This window comes from Orbicella faveolata, unplaced genomic scaffold (assembly GCF_042242905.1).
Source record: "Orbicella faveolata isolate gen_17 unplaced genomic scaffold, um_ofav_v1 contig_24, whole genome shotgun sequence".
NCBI classification, from domain to species: domain Eukaryota; kingdom Metazoa; phylum Cnidaria; class Anthozoa; order Scleractinia; family Merulinidae; genus Orbicella; species Orbicella faveolata.
In genome coordinates, this window is record NW_028301552.1 from 26363955 (window position 1) to 26382045 (window position 18091).

The 18091-nt window shown below is 40.6% G+C and overlaps 1 protein-coding gene and 1 pseudogene across 1 annotated transcript; both read right to left on the reverse strand.

Moving 5' to 3' along the window:
• Positions 1 to 3191: 3191 nt before the first annotated feature.
• On the reverse strand, positions 3192 to 4045 carry LOC149111080 (uncharacterized). Its single transcript, XM_089291553.1, has one exon. It carries the CDS (start codon positions 3694 to 3696, stop codon positions 3217 to 3219), a length of 480 nt encoding a protein of 159 aa, XP_089147679.1. The 5' UTR covers positions 3697 to 4045; the 3' UTR covers positions 3192 to 3216.
• A 393-nt stretch (positions 4046 to 4438) lies between these two features.
• LOC149111081 (uncharacterized) lies at positions 4439 to 17137 on the reverse strand (annotated as a pseudogene).
• Between the last annotated feature and the right edge of the window lie 954 nt (positions 17138 to 18091).

Here is an 18091-nt window from a genome sequence, read left to right on the forward strand (position 1 = left end):
CTTTAGCTTTCCTTTAAAGGGGAAGATGTGACGAACTATGCATACCTGTAATTAGGTGTGACTATGATTGTTGTTATTTTCGTAAGTGCACATGCACATATGCGGCATTTAAGATGCAGTCTTGTAATTTATGCATCTTGCGGTCAGTTTCGCAATGTAATGGCTAGCGCTGTTTGTGCGCCATTAAAGACAACATTTTACCGTTATCTCTCGTTACAGTCCCCATGTTCGTTTAGGAGCAACAGCACCTTGTTTATACCCATATAAATCGTTATAATAGCATCATGATTGTAGTCACGATTGCTTGCTAAATTCACGTTTCCGACGATTGCTTTTTGTTCTACTCTGAGAATTGGTCCATATTTATTTTACACGGAGAAATTTATTACTCAATTCAAAACAACAGAAAAAAATGATAGGTTACCATACTCGTTTGTGAGAAAATGACGATTTTCCTCTATGGTGAGGTCCAGCTGTAAAGAAAAAAGCGCCATTTTTTAATGTGCGCACGCTAATCACTCGTGAAATTATGCACAGTAGGGATGCGCAATGCAATACTGGGGAATGACCTTAACTCGTTTTGTGTGAGAGTGACAAAAACTCAAATTTATTTCCAAGTGTTTACATGTACTTCACTTAACTTTTCGTCGTCTATTATTGTAGTCATTAATTGCCTACATAGCCTTGCTGAGAAATGCAACATTGGTGACAACTATTACAAAATAAAGTGAAAACTAACCTGATCATGGTATTGTTGTGGCAAAACAAACTGATATTGGCGAAATGGTATTCGCAATTACTAACGCAAAATTTACGGTAACCTTTGTCAAATAAAAGTGTTGGCTAGTGGTGAAGTTATTTTTCGATGATGGGAGGTCATCTAGGTAAAGGTAACATTGGTAGGAGTAACTGTCAATTTTAAACCTTAAGATCAAAGAAATAATTGACTTAATTCTTAATTTTTTTAAACTGTGAAATGCAACATAACAACTTGTGTAAATCAATGGAGTCAAAACTAACATCACGGTATCTCGCAACTCTATTTATCACACAAAAATTTACGGTCACAGTTAGATGTGTAAAAACTGTTGGCTAGCTACATGTACTCCTGGCTAGCTACAGCTGACAATAATGAGAGGTCATTTAGGTGAAGGTAACATTGGTGATTATATTGGTAGGAGTAACCGTAAATTTCAAACCTTTACACAAAACAATTACTTGACTCAGTTCTTCTTCGTCCATTTGGTCCACATTGTTCACATTAGTATTAGTACTGATGTTGTCTACGATTGCCTGGATACAGGGTGTGAACAATGTGTACCATGAAGTTTGACCATCTCCTTCAATAGAAATTCTTGCTACTGTGTTCTTTGTTCTTCTGTCTTTCAAAAAATGGCAGTTGCAATTGGTACACTTTAGCACTGGCAACTCTTGGCGTGATTGAACCTTTTTCTTGCAACTGACGCAAGTGAAACACTTCAGGATTTCAATGGTGAGCACTTGGTCACAGAGAACTTCAGCTTCTTGCAATTGACATTTGAGAGTCTCTTTCACTTGTTGAATGGCTTGTGGTTGCAGTTGACCAAGTTGATGTTTGGAAGGTAGTAGTTTGGTTTCGGTAGTTGAGGACAAGTACTTTTGGCGATTGTATTGTCCTCCGCGGATGTTTTGTATTTCATAGTGCTGGCCATCTCAAGCAGTGTTTATTTGCCCCCTCCTATTGGGGCACTCTGGTGAAATTTAGAGGCTCTTTTATGCAAAAAGAAACAACCATTAAAGAGAAAAAAATTGTACATGCGTAGGCATTTTGTTATCTACCATCCCCTGATATTGGTATTATATATCATATTATTTTATTTCTAAATATGAATGCAAAGAAAAATATATTTGACACAGGATGTTGAATATGGGAATATAAGACAGATGGTCTCCTAGGGTACCTAGCCGCATACGGATTCATGGTTTTTCACAAAACTGACTGAGTCGAGCTTCCCCTTACATGTGCTTCATACACAGAAGACAGAACATTCCCATACCATCAATATAAATAAGTCACCACAGACCAGCGTTAACATCAAAAGCAGTGTTGCTGTTTTTTGACTTTCCATCACTTTTTGCTTAGAGGGACAACCATTCATGCTTAAACTTAGAATGAGATATGTTGCAGTGGGTCTTTTCCTGACACAAGTCATAATGGTGCACCTTAGAAATATCAACTTGAGGAAAGATTTTGCCAACAACATGCTTAACATCACGGGTAGAGTTAATGGGAGAGGATTCGGTAGAGGAGGAGATGGGGCAAGGGATATTGGGTGTAGCAGTCATAACAGGGATAGGATGCTGTGGACCAGGCTCTGTTGCTTGAGTAACTGGCAATAGAACTTCAACTGGAGGGTCGTTGCTGCTGCTGCTGCCGGAGTCATCATCTAAAGAACATGCTTATCTTATTATCAGGGTTATATTATAAGTGGGAGCAAGTAGTAATGGTGTTGAAACAGCAAAATAACTTCTTTTTCATGTGTTTCAGCTTATGATAAGTTAAATACACAAGAAATAAAATAAAATAAATAGTACCTCCTTCATTTTGGTAAGCTAACTTTTACTCTTCCACAAAAAGTAAAGTGTAACTTTATTATTCTAGCAATAATACTTTTAATAAGAACGAGTTCAGAACAACTGCAGAACTATTTAACACTGTAATTCTGGCATGTCTGACTTAACTGTAATTACCTTGTTTTCTTTGAGCAAAAAATGCTCTAATATCCCCCTGGTCGGTATCACATTTTCTTTTACGTTGATTTAAGCTTACATCTGCTGATTCCATCAATGGATAGATCGTAAATTAACAACTTTCAAACAACTGTTGGATGACTTTACAATATTCACTCACAGATCGAACAAACTATCTTGTCCCATGTTTACAAGAGATCTGGGAGACCTGGTAACAAACTTGTTCCCAATCTTTCACAACGCCTTGAATGCGGCGGGCTACCAAGCTTTGTGTTGACAAGATGGCGGCCGCAGAAAATGGAAAGAGGACATGGTAAACAAGTTCTCAAAACAAGACTTTATTTCAATTACTTTATGGCATCAATACTCAAGGTAGTCAGGAGTTTATTCAACCTTTTCACTCACAATATATGATTCTAAATCAAACAAGTGTGTAACCAAAGAACTGTTCAATGCCCTTTAAAGCGAGTGTTTGCGAGCCAAAATTCAGCCGTCGATGACCTCTTTCCCAGCCAGCGAATTTCGCCAGCAGCCGGTGCTTAGCGACAACTCTGTATAGGACGTAAAGGCAGTGGTCCACTGTTCAATATCTGTGTTTGAAGTGGAGGCCATCGACTTTGATTTATTCGATACCTTAACAACAGAGTTCTCTAAGGATAATACAAGATTATCCTCATCGTTGCACAGTGACAGGTTCTTAGGTAGCAACTTTGAAAGGTCAAAAAACTCACTACTTTGGATGTCTTTGATATACTGTCCCGGGATGTCTTGGAAAGGTGACGCAAAGTTTACTGCCACAGTGTTCGTGGGAACTGTCATTTCGGGCACTGTGCCAGGCACAAGCGAAGTGGGCCTTTGGGCAAGGAGGCTCAATGAAGCACTCACAGCAGCCCTAGCCGCTTCGGTCGCTATCTCCCTGGCAGATTGTTTCACAGTGTCTGCAATTAATTGTTGGATCATCTGCATCTGGCCGTCTGTAAACTCAGGGCACTCTTGCCTTTGTGCTGCCGTTTCGTCATTGTTTGGAGCTGCTGGTTCATGTTCATTGATGTTTTGAACCTGAGTTGGTGATGGAGTGTTCAGCTCCCGGAGCCAGCGTTCAAGGGTCTTTCGGACTCCTCTCTACGGTATCCCATGTTGAACGCAAAGGGAGCGAAGGTCGGCGATGGATAGGGCTCCAAACACGGTCGGGTCAATATTTGGTTGTGCGCTTGGGCGGGAAGTCGACCGGCGAGCTCGTGGCAGCATGATTTGCAGTCTTGGAACTTAAAATCGCCTCAGAGAATAGCAAAACCATCTCAGAAGAAGGCGAAGAAACGAGTTGAACGGCTGCGAGACTTATTAACGAAAATCACGTCATAGAAGAAGGTAAATACAGTTTACTAGCTTGCAGCGAAGGAATGAATGAACACACCACTCGTGCTCGATGCCTGGGAATCGATTGACAGTGAAATACCAGCCAATTCTGATTGGCTTAGCGTACAGTTTGCGTTACTAATGCATGCGATCACACTAAACTTTGGACTGTGAAACCCTACCCTCTACCTTTTTGCATGTCACACAACCAGCACGTAATCACTCATGGTTGTCCCATTAACTTAAATTTATGAGGACATAAATTGGTCTTTAAATTTGGCGCGGCAAGGTTCTCACCTTCTATATGATGCACATACTTAAGAAAATAACCCAAAGGAAATCCGCACACTGATTGGTTCAAAACCATGTTTTTATTAAACAATTAGATTATGAGCTTGAGATTACTGTTGCTCAAGATTTCTAGTTGACAAGGGTGCACATAGAAATCAAGAGCGAACAATCTAATTGTTTAAGTATAAATCTACTAGTCGTTCAAAAACTTTATCTAAATACTCTTCACAGACTTTCGAAAATGCCAAGAAGTGATGTTCATTTTGTTAACAAGGCCACACTTCTGTGCTACTCACTGTCTATCATAGACTTGAGTGGATCCGATATCAAGCTGCAAAAATTTGGAATTCGCTCCCAGACAGTAAGAGAACAATATCATTTAAACATTTTAAGACAGTCATAAAGAAAATGAACTTTTAGTAGTAGTTATAATTATTGTGTTAGTAGTAGTTTTAATTATGGTATTTTAATAATTTAATTGATTTATGTATTTTTATTCTATTCTTTGAAGATATTAGCTCAATAGAGCTACTCTGATAATTCGAGTTGAAATAAAGTGTATGAATGTAAGTATCAAAGAATTAGATAGCGAATAACATAGCCAATCATCGAATGGCATTCCTGAGCCATAGTAGATTTATACTAAAACTCGCTAGAAACATGGTGCATGTTTTCTTTTTCTTAAATAAAACAGGTCTGCAATGTAGTTGTTAATTCTTAAATGAATGATCAGTATACTGTTGTTGCTCTGGTTATAATATCTCTCTCTGTGTTGAAGTGCTACATGAAAGTAGGGAATCAAAGCTAATTAATGCAAAAATGGAGGTAAAATTTTGTGAATTAATAAACAGGTTTTCAGATGGTTGTTAAGATATATTGGTCAAATACTTTTAATTGTATGTACAATTGACATAATAGACAATTATTAATTACTGATGTGACATTGACTTCTTCATGAAGTCTCGATATAGGTAAGGAAGAGAAAGTCTGCATTTGAACCATGGCTTATCAGGCTGGTCCTTATGTCTGGTTTCCTTAGCATCAAGCTGCTAGTAGTATTTTCCAGGAATGCATCACGATGACCTTGACAAGGGCTCAAATGTGGACCACTCCATCTGAAGTCCTGGGCTTTAAACACACATGCAAGACCATTGCACCTCCCCACATGGTTTGGTTTAATTACTTCAGCTTGTTGCATAATGAAGTCACCATGTCTCTGGTTGTGATATTTACATGTACTCACTAGTGTTCAATTCAGAACTTGCCAGCAGTATTAAAATCGAGTGAAGTCCTAACAAGTTCTTGTGATTACTGTACAGAGACTGATATATGTACAATGTAGTTTCTTTCTTGGCTTGTCAACATTAAGATTGTAGCAGATGTGGTAAAATTGCATTGTAAATCCAGTAAGAAGAAAAGCATATTGTTACAATACCTCTTCTGATAAGATGGTTGTAAGGGGAATGATGATGAGAAGAAAATTTTGTTCATAATAATTGCTCTGCATGAAAAGTACATCTAGAGTGTACATGTATCTTGGTTTCTGCATATGAAGTCAAATGAAGTTACGGAGTTAAATATAGAAGTGGAGTGTTCCTCTTTCCATTTGTCACTGAGCTTCACTGCTTTGGTTTCTAAGTTCTTGTTTAAGACTTAGCTTCCACAGAAACTCTTGGAAGACCATTGCTTAGTTCCATTTGTACAATTTAATGCTGTATGTAACACCTATTGGTACATGTACATCACGTGTCTTCATGTCTAGATAAATGCCACCATGGCTAATGTAGATCTCCATACTGCTTTGATTGGATCTGTTTGAAAAAAGACAAAGATTATAAAATTATTCACAGTGATAGTTACTTGCAATAAATTAAGAAGCAATGTAATTATGTTAAGTGTCACCATACTGTTGATTAAAGAAAGGGTTAATTTTGTAATTTTTGAAATTACAAATGTTGTTTCAGTGAGTTGTGGTTACAAGATACAGTATAACTGTGGTGTTTAAACAAGACAAGGGGGAGGGTGTAGGGGGTGTTGGTGAAGACTTACCTGTGGATGGTGCTTGTAGAAGGCAGTAGTTTGTGGATTTCCAGAGAAATACAAAATTGGCTGCTTTAAAAATGCAGTGTTGTTTATGTGTTTTAGTGCAGTTGCTAACTAAATATATGTATCTTAGAAACTTAAGGTTACAGTATACCTTCGGGTCGGCAATTTTCTTCAAATTTGGATTTTTAGGTCAAAATAGTGGTGGAAGAATAATCTCTAATTTCTGAAAAAAAATTTTGAAAAAGGCTAAATATTGGCGGAGAAATGGCGGTTTTGCGTTTTCACCGGAAGTAAAAGTTTACCTCTTGATTGACAGCCCTATGGCATGTATGCAATCAACCGAGACGATTTTCGCGGGAATTACCTATATGGATGTCATGAATTGACTACTCAGTTGATCAGCATTGTTGTTGTGACTACCCAGCATTTTTGATAGTAGGCGTGTCTCTATTAAGTTATAAGTAAACATAGACCATGTTTAAACCATGGACCGGTTCGAAAAAGCGAAAACAGCAAAGAACGAATGAAAATACATCAATGAGTGAAGAAGCGAAAGTTCGCCACGCGGATGAAGCTATAGTTATCGTATAAGGTGGGCAAATATTCATGGTAAGAGAAAAGAGAGGTTCTGTAAAAATTTCGGAACTTGACGGCAATAACAGGGATGCTGACAGAGACTCTTCTGATGAGTCCGATATCGACGACGGACGACGACGGACTCATTCAGACCATTTGAAATATTATCCATGCACATTTGCCCACACACAGTTGCTCTCCACGCTGTCTTTTGTTTGTTTCCTTTGCTCAGCCACTCTAGCATTCGTATCCTTTTTAGTCTTCCCCATTTTGCCAGACCAGCTTCAAGAAAAACCGAGCTACGGAAAAATTATCTCTCTGCCTTCGGTTCCTTGAGCACATTGCGAAACACAAGAGTTTTTTAGAGATTCGGGCCTAAATTTCACCAGGAGGTTAACGGTAGTAAAGTTTCCCTGCACTGATTGGCTTAGTTATCTGAGAACCCAGTTGAAGGTGTTTGTGGGCGGAGTTTGTTTGCGAAGCAGAAAATTTTTCTTAGCGCTGTTTTCTCAAATAAATTTTTTCACTTGAAGCAGACACTAAAGAGTTATAACTCAAAGGGATTTTGTTCAATTGCTCTTAAATTTGGACAGTGGCTAGTTTAACATATAAACTACAAAAGTGTGTCTGGGAATTGTTAATTTCGAAATACTTTTTCTTCGAGAGCGATTTTTGTACGATCACTCCACATTTTTTTAATCCTATTTCGAAAATGTTCTGTAACTTTTTACTGCAATCGAATATGCCAAAACGCAGACAAGTTTTTTAAGCGCTTTAGGGCCTGAAACCAAGGAAAAAATTAAATTGGCGAAAAACGAAATTCGCTTTGACTTGTAGCTTTCGAAAGGTGATTTGGGTGCTTGCATTTAGTGGTCGTGAAAAATTCAACAATTCATTTTCTTTCAAAATTCTTGGTATAGTTTGATAGCCAGCTCCATAAGCTTTAATTTGATATAGGGTTTAGGTATCTACAGCTTAAACTGCACGCGCTACATTGCTTGCATGCGAGACACCCCTGAAGGTATACTGTAACCTTAATCAAACTCTGTGCTGATAGGAAATTGATCAATAACATTTGTTTATTATGATTATGATTATTATTATTACTATTATTATTATTAACACAACAAAAGCATTGTTTGAAAAAGAGGGACAATTCTATGTACATGTATTATATTACATTTACTTTGATGTGTTCTTTCTTTACATTGTACTGTACATGTAGATGTAATTGTTGGCCATATGGTCTTTTGTTACTTAACATCATGAAATGAGGCCCAAACTGCTTTATGATCTGTGAAATATGTTTCTAAAACACCTGTCTGTATATCTAAATGTAAGCGAGACATGTTTGTATATATGTGATCAAGTACGGTTTCGTGATCAGTTGTATAACTTGATATCCACTGTTTGTAATGCTTGCCCCTTACTAGTAGATTATGCAAAGGTCTTCCCTCTGTTTCAGTGAGCTAGTTGATATTGAAGTCTCCAACAATGATAATATTATCTTGTGAAATGCTGTTTAATACTTCAGCGATTGCTTGACAAAGCTGTCTTACAGGCACCTTTGGTGAGTGATATATGCCTAGTATTGTCCAATCTTCATGGCTGGTAATCTTAATTACAGTAACCTCAACGCCATGTATGTTGTGACAGTAGGGATACCCAGATAGGTATGGAATTCTACTATACACAGCTGTACCACCATAAGGTCTTGATACATTATTGGAAATAGGATTATCATTTCGGAAGAGAGAATAACCCGCCAAGCTATAAAACTCATTATTATCTTGAGAACTAAATTTTGTTTCTGCAAAAATTTTAACATCAGCACTTGAATAATTTAAGTCTTTACGTACATCTTCTTTTTGTCTGTGAAGAGACCTTGCATTAAGAAAACACAGTTTAAGAAGGGATGGTGTTATGTCATATAGAGGGGATATGCAAAGCGTGAGTTTTTGCAATTGTTCTTAATCTCTCCATTTCCCTCTTAACATCTGCATTAACAGCAATCTTGCTTTCACACAAGTCAGTAATATGTAGTCCTTCAATAGTAGTGACTACTGATCCCTACATAATGTATGTATATCCAGCGCCTTGAAAAAGGATCGCTTTTCACCAAATCTAGCGCCTCGTCGAGCCATAGATCAAGAGTAAGATCCAAGTCATCTAAAGGGTCGACTAGGTCCTCGCGTTCCGTTTCACAAGCTAGAGCGGATGCCGCAGCAAAGGCAGCTAAAGTCAAAATAGAAATGGAATTTCTGGAAAAGGAAAATGAACTCAGGCGCATTCAACTAGAAAAGGAGTATGCGCTCGCAAAGGCAGAAGAAAGTGCGTTCAAAGAAATTCTAGATGAAGAATATAAATTAAACATGCAAACAAAACAGGAAATTAAACTCGAGGACAAGGAGATAAGCCCCCAACAACCAACAGCCGTCACAACAAGAATTGCAAAACAGAAAATGAACACCAACAGCCCTCCTTTTGTGCCTAACACGATTCCAGACAACTTTGGCCAGCAACCAGCAAACAATATACAGAACTTTGAACCATCATCTAGTATAAGTTTCACCCTTAACCAACTGGTCAACCTTCAAGCCCAACAAATGCAATTAAGCTCAGCGCTAGTCAATCAACAAAGGACCTTTCACCTCCCCGTTAAGGAACCTCTGACATTTTCCAGCAACTCATTCGAATATCCGGCTTTCATGACCGCATTTGATAGTATTATCACCGCCAACGTCCCCGCTGATAAGGACAAATTGTTCTTCTTAGAAAAATATGCGACTGGCAAGGCCAACGAGGTGGTTAAAGGTTTCCTAGTGACAAACCCTGAAACCGCATACAGCGAAGCCCGGAAACTGCTCGATCAGCGTTTTGGAAACCCTGTGGTGGTAGCCGAAGACTACAAAAGGAAACTTAGAGGTTGGCAACAGATCGGTGATGGCGATAGTAAGGGACTGGAGGAATTCTCTGACTTTTTGGTGCGCTGTGAAGAGGCTATGAAGACTATGAAATCTATGTCGGAGCTGGATTCTACTCAGATCCTACAGTCGATCTCCGCCAAGTTGCCGTCGTACTCGGGCGTCAAGCGGTGTAGGTCCGCTCATGAAACTCGGGTAAAGGGAAAGAGACTCGTGGGTTTTACGGACTTTGTCAAGTTTGTCAAACAAGAAGCCGAAGTAGCAAACGACCCGATCTTTTCTCCAGACGTACTTAAGAGAGAAAGGAAAAGGAACGGCCCGGTTATAGACAACACCCGTGGCACAAGGTCAAGGTATCAAGGTGGAATCAATCCAAGTCAATCATTGGTCACTTCTACCACTCCAGTAGGCCATTCTGAACAGACACAATCAGCAGCCACATCGGGGTGTGAACAGTCCTGCCCAGCCTGCAATGGCAAACATACAATAGTGAAGTGCAGCAATTTCACCAAGGCTACTGCAGACAAGAGGTTGGATCTCATCATCGAGAAACGCCTATGCTTCAGATGCTTCAGAGCGGGTCATGTTTCCACTGACTGCACATCCAAGCAAACCTGTGGTGAGTGCGGAAAGCGTCACAACACCTTGCTACACGGAGCAACTCTAAAGTCAAAGACACATGGCGAGCAAACTCCGCCAAGCGCTCAGTCGTCACGCAATCCACCCCAACCCTTGCAACCAGACCACGCTGCCGAGTCTGCTCACTCAAACGCTGCCAGCGTCTCCCACAGTTCTGTCAGTACATCGAACGCCATCATCATGTGTCGAATCGTGCCTGTAGTCCTGTACCATAAGGATAATCCCAGCAAACAAATTAAAACGTACGCACTCTTGGATGATGCTAGTGACACGACGTTTGTGACAAATAGGGTAAAGAGCGAGCTTGGAGTTGAGGGAGTCGACACAAGTCTCAATTTAAGCACAATGCACGGCCGCAAAGTAATCCCTGTATCCCGTATCGACAGATTGATAGTGGAGTGGCCCCACAGACGCGCACAGGTCAAACTCCCTAAGGCGTATGCAAGAGACATAATCCCATCCAGAAAGGACCAAATCCCAACCCCAGCAGTAGCAGACAAGTGGCAACACCTGAAGAAAATAAGGAACAAAATACCTCCGCTAGACGAAAACGTCGACGTTCGAATACTGATCGGATCCAACTGCCTGAAGGCTATTAAACCAAAGGAAGTGATAGCTGGTAAAAGCGAAGATCCATATGCAGTCCGAACATTCCTTGGTTGGTGCATAGTTGGACCAGCCAGTCTTTAAGAGCCCCCTAGACGAAGATGGTGTAGCAATGTGCAACAGGATTATAGCACTTGAGAACATGCCTGAAACAAGCCACGTTAGTTTTATCCTGGGAGACAACACAAAGGAGGTTCTAAACCCCTGCTATGTAAATCAAATGTTTGAGATGGACTTTGCAGAAAATAAGCACATGGCTCAGCAAAGTCTCTCCAAGGAAGACAAGAGGTTTCTAAACATCACAGAGACGCGCATACACAGACGTGACGACGGCCACTACGAACTTCCACTCCCGTTGAAGGAAAGCTTCAAAGGTCTCCCTAACAACAGAGATGACGCTGTCCGACGCATGTACCACCTCAAGAAACGGTTAACGTTGCCGAGTAACAAAGAATACAAAGAAGAGTACATGAAGTTCATGGGAGACATGATTGAAAACGGCTACGCTGAAAGGGTTCCGAGTGATGCTGACGCGAAGTCTGGCATGACCTTTTATATTAATCATCACGGTACAAGACATCCGAAGAAAAAGAAGTTAAGAATAGTCTTTAATTGTAGCCAAGAATACAATGGGGAATTCCTGAACAAAAATCTGTTGCAAGGTCCTCCACTGACGAACAACCTTACTGGTGTCTTGTTGAGATTCCGACAAGAACCCGTTGCTGTGACATGTGACATTGAGGACATGTTCCATCAAGTCCACGTCAATCCCGAGCACCATGACCTGCTGCGCTTCTTCTGGTGGGAGGAGAATGATCTTTCTACAAATCCTGTAGACTATCGCATGACAGTTCACCTGTTCGGCGCGACGTCATCGCCAAGCTGCGCCAACTTTGCACTCAAGCAAACCGCGAATGACTTTGAGGGAGAATACGGTGAACAAGCAGCCAACTTCGTGCGAAACGATTTCTATGTAGATGACGGCTTGAAGTCAGTTGCTACAGCGGCGTCAGCAGTAGAATTGGTGAAAAATGTAAAAGCCATGTGCCACCAAGGAGGATTCAATCTTCACAAGTTCTTGTCCAACAGCAAAGAGGTAATCAAGAACATCCCTGAGCGTGACAGGGCAGAGGGAGTTAAAGAGATAGACCTAGACCTGGACGTACTTCCCTTAGAACGCACACTAGGAGTTCAATGGTGCGTCGAATCTGACAGCTTTGAATTCAGCATCGTCCTGCAAGACAAACCATGCACGAGACGAGGTAACCTGTCAACCGTAAGCTCTATATATGACCCTATAGGTTTTTGTAGCCCCCCTGATGCTTCAACGAAAGTCAGTACTGCAAGAGTTATGCAGTCTCCATTTGGACTGGGACAATCCGATACCAGAAGACACGAAGATGAGATGGGAGAAATGGAGAATGGAACTGATGAAACTACAGAGCATCACGATTCCTCGGTGTTACAAGCCTAAAGATTTCGGTCAAGTCGTCAGAGCAGAGCTGCACCATTTCAGTGACGCAAGCGTCCGGGGCTATAGCTAGTGTAGCTATTTACGTCTCATAGATGATGCAAACAAGGTCCACTGCGCTTTCGTGATGGGAAAATCGCAAGTAGCTCCCCTCAAACCTGTAACCATCCCAAGACTTTGAGCTAACTGCGGCTGTTTGTTCTGTACGGATAAGTCAACAGATTCATCGTGAGCTAGAATACCGGATCGATGAGGACTTCTTCTGGACGGACAGCAAAGTTGTACTTGGGTACATAAGCAATGAAAGCAGATGTTTTCATGTATTCATCTCTAACAGAGTACAAGAGATACAAGATAGTACCCATAGAAGCCAATAGTGGTATGTTGACACTAAACAGAACCCAGCAGATGAAGCGTCACGTGGAATGAAGACTGATGAGCTCCGAGATTCGCGGTGGATTCTGGGACCAGAGATGTTATGGAAGGAAGAAGGCGAATGGCTGAACGATGACGAACAAGAACATAACTTGAAGTACGACGACCCAGAGGTTAAGAAATCCGTCGCCATGGCATCATCCTTAGTCGACCAAAGAATGGTCACCCTAGAAGAGAGAATCGAGCGTTTTTCTGATTGGTACCGAGCCCGGCGAGCAGTAGCACTCTGTTCAAAGTACATCCAGAAACTAAGGAAACGCGTGAACAAAGAACCAAGCGAAGTGGTCAAGGTGTCAGCTGAAGATTTGGAGGTGGCCGGAAGGTCAGTCATTCACGCCGCGCAGTCTAAGGCCTTTCAAGGCGAGTTTAAGTTACCTGCAAGGGAAGCAGAAGAACAGGGATCCTTCCCGAAGCAGAAAACTGCGAAGTTGCGCAGTTCAATCAACAAGTTAGATCCGTTCATCGATGAATACGGAGTCCTACGCGTTGGCGGCCGCCTCAAGCATGCAGATTTCTCAGACAAGGTGAAGCATCCAGTAATCCTACCCAAAGGCAGCCACGTGACCAGCCTTATAATTAAGTACTACCACGAGTGCAGCAAACACCAAGGCAAAGGAATAACACTCAACGAGATTCGATCCCACGGTTTTTGGATCATTGGAGGCTCGTCCGCTGTGAGCAACGTCATTGCTTCCTGTGTGACATATAGGAAGCTGTGAGGTGCCGTTATTGAGCAGAAGATGTCTGACCTTCCCGAGGACTGACTAGAAAGCTGCCCACCCTTCACATATTGCAGCGTAGACTACTTTGGCCCATTCACGATTAAAGAAGGGTGCAAGGAACTAAAATGCTATGGAGTCCTATTCACTTGTATGTCATCAAGAGCTATCCATCTGGAGACTGCAGCCTCGCTGGACACAGACTCCTTCATAAACGCGTTGAGACGCTTCCTAAGTTGTAGGGGCCCAGTGAAACAGCTAAGAAGCGACAATGGAACAAATTTCGTAGGAGCTCGTCGAGAACTCAAAGAAGCTTTAGAAGAAATGAATGATAGCCGTATTAAGGAAGAACTCCTAAAGTCACAGTGTGACTGGATCAAATTCGAGATGAACATTCCAGCTGCAAGCCACATGGGCAGAGTATGGGAGAGGCAAATAAGGACGGTGCGCTCAATCCTATCCTCACTTCTCTCTAACAATGGTACACAGCTGGATGATGAGTCCCTGAGGACGCTAATGTGCGAGGCGGAAGCGAAAGTCAAGAGCCGCCCCCTCACCACCAATCACCTTTCAGACCCAGATTCACCAGAACCGCTAACCCCTAATCACTTGCTGACAATGAAATCTAAGGTTCTACTCTCACCACCCGGAAAATTTGAGCCAGCTGACATGTACACCTGCAAACGCTGGACACGTGTGCAACACCTCGTCAACGAATTCTGGACCCGCTGGCGAAAAGAGTATTTACTAAGTCTTCAGGAATGACAGAAGTGGACGCGGCCTCGTCGAAATCTACGTGTCGGCAATGTCGTGATGGTTAAGGACACCAACCTTCCACGGAATGCATGGTAACCCGCCTGCGTCGCCACGGTCTACCCAAGCCAGGATGGTCAAGTCCGCAAAGTTTAAGTGGCTCTACCAGATGCCTGCCTGGACAAGAAAGGAAGGAGGTCAGGACCCATACGGCATCTGGAGAGACCGGTACAGAAACTGGTACTTCTTGTGCCATCCCCTGAGTAAAGACCGGAGTAGTCCCGGCTGAGGAGCCTGCTGCCAACCATGAACTGTGACATTAATTTTCATGATAAATATAGCTTATGAACATTGTAGACATTGAACATTAGTTAGTTACATAAACAGCGACTAGTGAAATATCTGGATATTTCAGGGGAGCGATGTAATGAACACTATATCGAGGCTTCTCTAATTAAGTGAGTAATCTTAACTCTTTCTGATTCGCCAATTTGTTGCTTAGCAATGACGTCATCAGTTTTCACACGTGGACGTATATAGATAGTGTTAGCGGCATATTCCCGCCAGTAGTTGAAGTTTCAGTTATCGTGCGTGCACAATACGTGTTTTCAAGTAAATTAAGTTTTAAGCTACCCTTGACTATTTAGAGTGCAAGCGGGAACCGATGTGTAAGTACAAACTGTTTTCTATGCTTGCTTTTTAGTATAAGTTTCAAGTTTTGACGTTTTTTAACCTTATGTACCTTTAGTCTCGGTTTTTTTATACAACAGCCTATTGTACTAAGTCCAACACGTGGCAGAGCCCCAGTTTTCAAAGTTTTCATTTCATCTTGTTTTTAGTGATAGATCTTTATAGTTCACACTCCCGCTAGCTTAGGTTTCTATTTAGCAACTTTCCTATAGAAACTCTGGTAATTCAGTTAAGTCCTTTCCTTGCTAGTAAATTCCCACATTGCTTTCAGTGGCGCTCACGCAAGCACGTTTTTATCGCATCGTACAATTTTATTGCTTTCAAGTTTTTAGAGTGTTATCATTTATTGTATTAGGACAGTTAGCAATATGCGTATCTGCTTGGCATCACTGATGATTTTAATTGTATCTTTACTGAGAAGTTTGACTGGAAGTATTGTCATATCGCAGTTATGATTAGAATGTTTGCTATTATTGTTTCGTGACTCTTGTCATCTTGTAATCTTCTATTATTTAGTAATTAGTTTATTCATTATATTATATTTCAGTTTACGTTTGATTATCGTCAATTAAATCACTGTCAATCACAGCTGATTTTCCGTGATCTCTGGCTTTATTTGATTAGTAAAGCATCTCCCACACACGCTAGTCTCATCGCGACAAGTTGTCTAGCAAGTGACAATTCGGCCTTTCAACAGTCGCTGTGAACCTGACGTTACACTAACTGTTTTGTTTTTCTTGGATCATTAGGTAATTGCTGCAGTATTTCGTTTCTTAGCTCTGTAGAGGTAGCTCCAATAACACCATCCTGAGCATTTATTCTGAATTTGTTTCCTGAAGCTGCATTATGGACTCTGATTAAATTCATCAACTTTTGCATTTTGTACAAATAGGTGAGGTGCATCAATTGGGCGATTAATGTCTTCCTGGATAACTCTCTCTTTGAGTTTTGCAATGTCAGCGGCCATGTGGTTACCTTTGTGTAACCTATTAAGCAGTTCAGCAAATAACTTGCTGTCTCATTGACGCATTATTTCATCAAGTTCAAACATTTTAAACTGTTTTTGCCATAAACTTGGGGCAAGAACTGTATCATCTAAATTTTTCAGGTCTGAAAATATATCCATCCATAACAGGTTCTAACTGGAATAAATCACCAATAGCAATAATGCTAACACCACCAAAATCCTCTCTACATCCTTTTATATCTTTAAGCCTATTATTTAGCCGTATTGCAAAAGTACTATTTCCTACCCTTGAGATTTCATCAACAAAAATGAATTTAACACCTCCAAATTGACTTCTCAGAGTGTGAAGTCTTCTTGAGTCAAGCGGTTTGTGGTTTCTCAGTGATTGATTGGCAGGAATAGCCAGAGTGCTATGAACTGTGTTGCCCTTAATGGTGTATGCAGCTTTACCAGTTGGAGCTAAAAGTATAACTTTGATCTTATGAAAATCATCACCAGCTCTAGTCTTATAATACTTAAGTGCTGCGTGACACAAAGCTTTTGTTAAATGTGATTTACCAACACCAGCACCTTCACTGAGGAAGCAGTAAAAAGTAGTTTCTGAGGTTTTAATCTGATTTAAGATGTGATAAAAAAATTCTTTCTGCTCTTTATTGAGTGTCTGGACCATTTGACGATAATCACAATCAGGCAGCTCACTTAATATCAGTGGCTGATTATTTAGTGATATTGATGGAATGCCAAGATCATTAGATAGGTGATAACTCTCACTGAAATCAGGATGCAAATCTTCAGTACCCACAGCTTCATCTTGCAGTTCAATACTTTGTGTGTTTGGTGCTATGGAATCAAAGTGCTCATCATTGTAGTCTGTGTTGTGTACGTGCTGCTCAATCTCATGTAAATCTTCACTACAGACAGCATATTGCATCATTTGTTTATCAATTTTTCCTTCAAAAGAAGGTAACGCTCCTGATATGAAGAGCTGCTGGATATTAAATCAGTTTCTTCATTTCACTATGAAGTAAAAAGCATAATAAGTTCACGTTAGTGTTTTTTTGGGTGAGATTTTACATGAACCACACACTTCTAATTATACTGGGTTTTAAATGCTGCTTTAGTTTTCCATTTTTTCTAACCTGTGAGGTGTTTTTGGCACAGTCGAAGAGTTCGTCATCATTGTTTTCATCATCATCTAATGTCTCCAGTGGGAGATTATCTAAATCAGTGCTTTTTTATTTTTTTGTAAAAGGCTTTCGACATGAATCATACAATGCAGCCCAATCAGCTAGTGAAATGTTCTCACGACTGGCAGGTCTTTGTATATATCTGTTTAACAGACCACTAGAGTGAACCTCTTCTGAGTCATCATCCATTTCTTCTATTCCATTCATTGGTTTCAAGAGTTGCACTCTTTCCTCAGGAGGTGTGGTGTTAATGAAAATCACTCCTGGAACTTTTTCTCATTGGTAGCTGAAGGACTATGTAAACTGCTTACTGGGCACTTATTTCCACAGCATTTAAAAATTGGTTACCGATGTCTCTTACTTGTTGCTTTATACTGGAATTTCATGCTCTGGTTTCCTCACATGCTCTTTGTAAAAGCTGACTCATTCCTTTTTGTGCTTTAGAAATATATGACACAATGTACATAGCACAAGCATAAACATCTAGCACAAATTGAATATCCATATTTGCCCTCCAGGCACTTAGACAGGCACTATTATAGTTGTTTACTCTTAGTTCATTTGGTTTTCTTTTTAAAAATATCGTAGGAGAACTGAGACTTGATTGAATAGCAAGATAGTAGTTCCATTCAGTGACGCTTAGATTCATCAGAAATTGGTCAAATGTGATGTCTTCACCTTCTTTCGTGCCACTTAAATGT